At 34.2% G+C, this 7,457-nt stretch overlaps 1 protein-coding gene across 14 annotated transcripts; it reads right to left on the reverse strand.

The window, feature by feature from the left end:
• Window positions 1-1,058: 1,058 nt before the first annotated feature.
• On the reverse strand, window positions 1,059-5,551 carry LOC108330419 (uncharacterized). 14 transcript variants are annotated; one of them, XR_008248487.1, is made up of 6 exons: window positions 5,313-5,550; window positions 5,149-5,215; window positions 4,184-5,053; window positions 2,816-2,941; window positions 2,191-2,243; window positions 1,059-1,280 (listed from the first exon to the last, which is right to left on the reverse strand). XR_008248487.1 is itself a non-coding variant. In XM_052876758.1 (4 exons), exons 1-3 carry the CDS (start codon window positions 5,385-5,387, stop codon window positions 4,191-4,193), a joined length of 1,005 nt encoding a protein of 334 aa, XP_052732718.1. In that variant the 5' UTR covers window positions 5,388-5,551; the 3' UTR covers window positions 2,089-2,243; window positions 4,184-4,190. The 14 variants fall into 14 exon arrangements, 2 of the variants coding, with proteins under 2 accessions (XP_052732718.1, XP_017420394.1); XR_008248485.1 differs by having other exon boundaries at window positions 1,059-1,284; XR_008248486.1 differs by having other exon boundaries at window positions 1,059-1,296.
• Window positions 5,552-7,457: the final 1,906 nt, after the last annotated feature.

A 7,457-nucleotide genomic window follows, 5' to 3' on the forward strand; every position in this document is an offset into this window, starting at 1 on the left:
ATTGGAACATTATTTTTGAATTCCAGAACAGAATTACGGAGGAAAACTGCCGGGGCATCACGGCTACGTCACAAGTGGCGAATTCTCACAGCGACGCTGTTAAGTTTAGGAGGTCTTTGAATCGATTCGACGAGGAACATGGATGATGCGGCGGAGGCGCTGTCAAGGCAGCACAGGACAAGGTCTTACTCATTTATTGAAATCCACTTTTTGCAGTTTTGCTCTTTCGTTGTGGTTAATTGAGGCGAAACTGTGAACTGTACAAGGTTACGCAGAGTGGGTTTCACTTAACGATTTTATTTAGTTTGTTCTTGCAGTGAATTCAATTGTGTATTGGAAGTTAGATTCGAGGCCTTATATCACGAGCTAGCTACTCCGGTGAGGTTCGAAAATGCGTTTTCGATCAGCTATAACAATTGCTATTCGATAACTTTCCGGATTGATTTTTGCAGGGAATGTGTTTTTCAGAAATCAAAACTAACTTTCTGCATATTCTAATCAGGAAGGATACTTTTGCAATAAATATCTTTCAGAAGGTGTGTTCCGGAAACCTCGAACAAGGTTATGATGAACATTTTAAAAGTTATTGACGTGCATGTAATGAAGGTACAGGAAGTAAAAGCCAGTTTTTAGCTGCACTTGACTCGTGTGCTAAAAAAGAAACATAGTGCCTAACAAAGAACATAATGTTAACGAAAGGCTGGCGGAAATGAAACTAATTTTCATCATACAAATTGCAGTAAGCAAGCTCGACGATTGCGGCAAACCAAATAAACACCAATTGGTCGTCAAAACATAATGCGGGCAAATCATATTATTTTGACCCAGAAAAGGAACAACCGAGGATATTAAAAAAACAAATAACGTTAAATGCACAGATAAGTTAGATTAAGGGAATTAAAAGCACAAAACCTGTTCAAATATTAAATGCATGTTCGGCCAATGGTTTTCACACCCCAAAATTTCACATGGGGAATGTAAACAAAATTCTATCCACAAATAACCTGTTTTGAAAAATTACACACGTGTTCCACCGAAATCCTTGATTGAAACAGAAGTGTAAAAACAATTAAGTTAATATTGTGCCAACCACTATTTTACGAACTGCAAACGAAGCACTATACAGGAAAAGCATAATGGCTAACAACAGCAGAAAATTATCATTCGAGATATTAGTTGACCGTCCATTACAATCTTCAATTTAAAAACCTATCTTTTGCCATAAGCATACGCTTCAAAGCCGCAGAAAACCAGATACAGCATCATCAAGTCTTACCCACCTTCCTATTCATAAAACTGAGCGAACTTACCGCAATAATAATATCTAAAACAATACAGGGTATATTACATTTGGTTGCTTAGTGTGTACAACATGCAGATTTTTTGAGATAAAAGGTCTCGCGATTTCCTTACACATCAACAACTTTACCAATACAAAACAACCAAGCAAGGTAACCAGAAAGTTATAGGGGTACTTCCCAAATCTAATTTACTCACATGTACAGCATGTTCAATTACGTTTACAAGAGTTAACTTTTCATGTGCATGTTTCCACTCTCAATGGCCCAAACGTCTTCTGTTTGCAAAGCGACATTCCAGCAACTGCTATTACTTTATCACACTGGTTAAATCTAATCATCAGAACGTTCAAACTTACTAAAATTTTATCCTAATTCCGAAGGGATTCATGTTTTTTGGCTGTTGTGTTATCTTCCTGTTGTGCCTCCAAGTTACACCAATTTTGATATTTCAAAATTTTGTAATGTATTTTAAAATATTAAAATTAGTGTAAATACACATCATAGAAACAACACAACCTAACCAGTAAAAAAGCTGGACTAGATTCCTATTTCTTTAGCTTATTTCAGAACATCATCAAACAAAAAAAGGATAGACCTAACTACCACTAGCAGAGCAGCCTGATTATGTATGTATTCGTATGTCTCATAATAGTTCTATTTCTCAAATATTCGAACAATTGTGTCATCTGTCTGGCATCAAATTTGTTGGAAAAAGACAATCAGCAGGTGTACGAGTGTAGCTCATAAATCAAAGAAAATAATAATAATAAGAAGAAGAAGGTTCATATTTCTTATAAGATCAACTCTTCCCAAATGAAGCATTTAACATAATACAAGTACAGATTGTATAACCATAGCTCACAAGGCATCCACAAATATTTATTAGTACCTTTCATGTGATCAGTTCCATTGTCTACACTACAACAAACCCCAAACCAGTAACTGCAGGAGAGACAGAGAAATTGGTCGTGAAAAACATGCTACCAAGTATAAAAAGTGACAGATGAGAATATTATGCCAATTACGAGAGAAGAAAAAAATATGCAACTGTCAGCCAATTAAATCTCCTGATCCCTCATACTTATATCATACCAAACAAACGAAATAATTTTCGTTCACAAATTTCCATCTTTCTTACACTCCTCCATCTTCCCAAATGTCATCCATTTTCATATAAGTAGCCTACTGATCTTTTAAAAAATTATTGATCTAAATAACTAACTCACTACTCACATTATAGAATCAACTACACATGTAGAAAGAATTTTTGACAAGCCAATTCTATATATATTTACATAGTCATAATCCAATTTCTCTGTTTCATGTAGATATTAAAACTGTGCTAGCTTACTCTGTGGGTCTCTTGACCATAGGTGGAGGAACGGGCAGAATATAAAAGAAACTATATCAATGCAGAATGACTCACCAGTTGTTGTATACACAGTAAATGGTTGTTTTGCACAAATTACTAGTACAAACAAAAATTAAATTAAGTACCAATTTTGAAAGATTACAAGGAGTGAAGATGATGACCGGATGGTAGTTGATTGAAATCAATGGTAGACCTGTCATGTACCACTTATTTGAACCCCAAGGAAGCAGGAAGGACAAATTATTCTTTGACCGAAACTGAATCAAACCTATAAGATCAATGCACAACAATGCCATAAAAATATTCCCATACCTTGAAAAACTTGAAAACACTATTGACCTGTCTTCATACTTACATTTAACACCGGTATATTATCTGTTCCTAAAAGATGATCAATTCGAAACAAAAATAAATGTTCAAATGTCATGAAAAAAGCTGTATTTACAATTTTAACTCAAAAAATGGATGTAAAAGATCTCTTTCATGTGAGCATACAATTGGGTATAGGAAAAAGGAGAACCAAGCTATAACAATGACATATACCTTATTTGTGCAAAGATGTTCCATTAACAAAATGTTGCAGCCATATTTAACAAATTATAATTTTGCATAACAGATTTGTCAAATGAAGTGAAAGGCTAGAAAAAAGTAGCAACATTATAAACTACAAACACTTTTGTGCCATCCTTCATGGACCGAAACAATTTACAAGCCAGTTAAATGATTAAAATTAGCTTTTGAAAAACTTTAGTGACTTATAAGCAGAGACAATGTAACATTAATATTGGTTGGTGAGGAATGGAGGAAAGGAAGATGAGAGGGACAACATATCACCTTCAAATGCCCTCCAACATTTGGGTAGATTTTATTATCCCTTGCTTCCCCCTTCTTTCCCTTACGTCGTCGCCCCTCCCTTCCCACTCATAAATCAAAGTATCATTCAAAGACGATAAAAACTATAGGAAAACCATACAGATTATGACTTGACTGATGATCATTATTACCATATAACTTCAACTAATTAATACATAGCAACAAATATCTTAAGGAAGAACAACACCAACACCACCAAATACAAATACAAATGCAATTATGTCAGAGAGAGAAAGAAAGACAGAAAATATAAACATTACACATTCCAACACCACCAAAAAGTTAACATTATCAGAAATTTAACTTTTTCAATTAAACATGATGTTTCAAATATAGAAGTAATAGACTTTAGAGAAGAGAAACTGTACACAAAACATGAATAAAATAAATAGAAGCATAAAGGAAATAACCCGCATGATTTCACCATTTTCAATGTATTGAATTTCTATACCACCTTATGTATTCACATACCAACATGAGTACTCTACATTACCACATGCACCATAAGATCAAACGAGAAACAACTTGATTTCAAGGTGCTCAAAAACTCATAACACTAGGCCAACTAGATCTATGAAAATTAGATATCCCCTAAAATACAGACCATGATGCAAAAAAAAAACAGAAAAGGACAGACCACGGGCTCAAGACCTCTCGATCATGCTGCAGGAACGTGCCAACTTAAGAGTGAGGTTGCCTCCATGCACACTCGCCTCTGTCTCAACTGGTTCACACTCATAAGGCTTCCTACACCCGGGACAACGCCCATCCTCCTCCAGAATCCTCTTGTGGCAAAAGAGGCAAAGCCTAAACCCACAAAAACAAGGCAAGAAACTGGTGTCCGTCAAATCCAGATCCTCACAGCAAATAGGACACGAGGAAGGCGTGGAGACACGAGCCCAGGGGACCCCTCCAACACTGCGGCGATCAGGGTTCGGCATACTGTGCTGCTTAGACAAATTGGGCAAACTCTGAGGGCGAAAGGCGTCATCGGCCCTCCACGCTCGGCTACTACCAGAGCCCCAAGGAACCAATCTACTACTCTCGGGTTTTGAATTCGGAGACTCTAAATTGGATCCTTCACGAGGTAAAACCACAGGGGGTGAATCAGAACAAGGAATTTCGTGCTTGTCATCGGCGGCTAAAGCATCTGCCATGGCCTCCCAATCATCCAAGCAACCATCATCCTCGTCCTCACCTTCTTCCTCCTCCTCCTCGGTAATGTTCCCGGAACAGCACCCGCCGCTGCTTGAACTGCTGCTGCTGCTCCCGCCACTACTGCTTCCGGTGAAGTTTGTTCCCGAATCATTGCCACACAATACGCCGGCAGGACAGTTGGTAGGAGACTCCGAATCGCTGTCATGATGAATCAATTCGTCGTCTTCTTCGCCTTCGCGCCTCGTGTTAAGAGGCTCCAAGGAGTGATTGCCGTGATTTACCAACGGCGGCGGCGCGTGAACGACGCCATCGTCCACACCGTCCTTGCATCCCTTACTCTTCACCACACCTGAAACTCTCGGATACAAATCGAAAATACACACCAGAATCAAAGAGTGAATGGATCAATGGAGACAAAAGTGCGCACGTGCGCCTGTAACGTACCTTGCGAAAGCCACTGTTCGCGGCGCGCATCGATTTTATACTGCTTCAATTTTGCAGACCTGTTAGTCTGGAACACACAGGCAATTGTAATCGATGAGATTGATAAGAATGAAAAACCTAATGCATGTATCATTACAAAATTTAAAAACGAAAATAAATCGAACCCTCTTCTTCTTCCCGGGGTTCTTAGTGTTTGCGGCGGAGGGAATCGGCACGGCAGAGATTGAATCGGAAACCATGGCTACGATTCGATTACAGACTAACAAGAGATTCGCAAAAACCCTAATTTGTGAGGAAGGACGAGCAGATAGAAAATTCTAGAGAGAGAAATAAAAACTTAAGATAGAGAACAACAATGGATCACGGTAACTCCTCTGATCCTCTTGCCCTTTTTTGCAACAGAAGAGGTCCAGGTTTGAATCTTTATACCATGTTTAATTACATCACTGCCCCTTGTCATTTATTAAATTCTAACAACTGGGAGTGACAATTTTTGTGGATATTTGAAGACAAACAAGGTTATATATGTAAGAATGAATATGTGCGATGCAACACGACGTCGTTGATATAGTTGCTACGGAAGCATAAATTTACCCGATATTTATTATTAAAATAAACTGTCTCTTTAATTAATTACAGCAATAATTCCCACTTGATTGTTTCTTGGAAAATAATATATATATATATATATAACTTTTATTTTTTAAAACTAATTTACCTTAATAATAGAAGAGTTAATTATAATATAAATAATCTCTTATAAAATTATTAAATCAATTTACAGATAAGGATAGAAAGTATTGTTTGAAATAATTAAGAAAAAGTACATTTCGTCGTTAAATACTCGTCTGAGTAGAAAAATATATATTGAGTTATAGTTTCAATTCTGTAATTAAGTTATGACATTGGTGTCATTATTATTTTTCTTGATTTTAGTATTTAGATTATAGAAAACTCATAGCTATGATTTGATTTTCATTTTTTGCATATTTTATTCTTTCTACTTTAATTTATTGGATTATTTCTAATTTAATTTTATTCTAATGAGTTTGAGATTTAGAATTTGTTAAGAAAGTACGCAAATTTAAGAATTATACAATTTTTGTAGACTTTATAAAATTTGGAAACTAAAATTATGGAAAGAAAAAGAAATTGACCAAAATCACGAAATAAAGATGAATTAAAATTACAATTTAAAAAGTATTAAGAGTATAATGGACTAATAGAGATAATAAATATAATCAAATTTTCATATTTTAAAATTATATTATATATTTTGATTAGAAAATAAATTTATGTATGCATAAACTCTGGAGGAAAGTTCGATGTTTGAGTAACATGTACAAGAACTTATGTTTGACTTTTATTGTCATAAAAGAATAATGTTTACGTATATAAAAAATGACTTAACGATAATTCATATACTAATATTTTAGTTTGACCAGTGTATAATTGTATATAAATTAAACAAGCAAAAAATTATTTATTTCAAACCACCTATTAGTATTAATATTAGTAGAAAAGTCATTACATTTAACAATTAGTCATCATGCTAAGTACAGTATCAGTGTTTTTTATAAAAAAACATTAGAGAATAAATAGTATAAATACTTATAAAAAACAAAGTTAAAAGTTATTATATATTGAATATGGAAAAACAATAAAATCTTATTGGTTGAAAGAGGTTTAAGGATATACATAATTTATGGAATGAAATGACACTTGTTATAAAATTATTGGAAAATTATATTCGAGAAATAATCTATTGGTTTCAATATTATGAACAATGGGTTAAAAAATTATGAATGAGTTTTGTGTGGAAATTGACCTTTTTCATAACATTTTGTAGAAAATACACAAATTTATGAACGAGTTTATATATAACGTTAAGTGTGATGATTTTCACGTGTTCATTTTCTACATGTTGTGGTCACCTTGTCATAAATTGCCAGACACATCATTTTGTTATATATACACAAATATATAACACCCCCATATAAAAATTGTGACAAAATTATCATAATTATGATGTGTCTATCATATAAGTAGTTAATAACCCAAAAAAAAGGAGCAAAATTATGAGACTGTTGAACACATCAATGAGGATAATTAGTCAAAGAAAAATAATAAGTCACGTTTTAAAACCAGTTTAAGTGTGATCTAAATGTATAATCACACTATAATCCAATTACTATATGAAACAAAAATTGTTTATTGATTATATTTTTTATAAAATTTAAAAATTTTGTTTAAGGTGTATAATATTTAATTGTTCTTTCCAAATATTTTAAAGAGACCTATAATGTAAA

This window comes from Vigna angularis, chromosome 1 (assembly GCF_016808095.1).
Source record: "Vigna angularis cultivar LongXiaoDou No.4 chromosome 1, ASM1680809v1, whole genome shotgun sequence".
Lineage (NCBI taxonomy): Eukaryota > Viridiplantae > Streptophyta > Magnoliopsida > Fabales > Fabaceae > Vigna > Vigna angularis.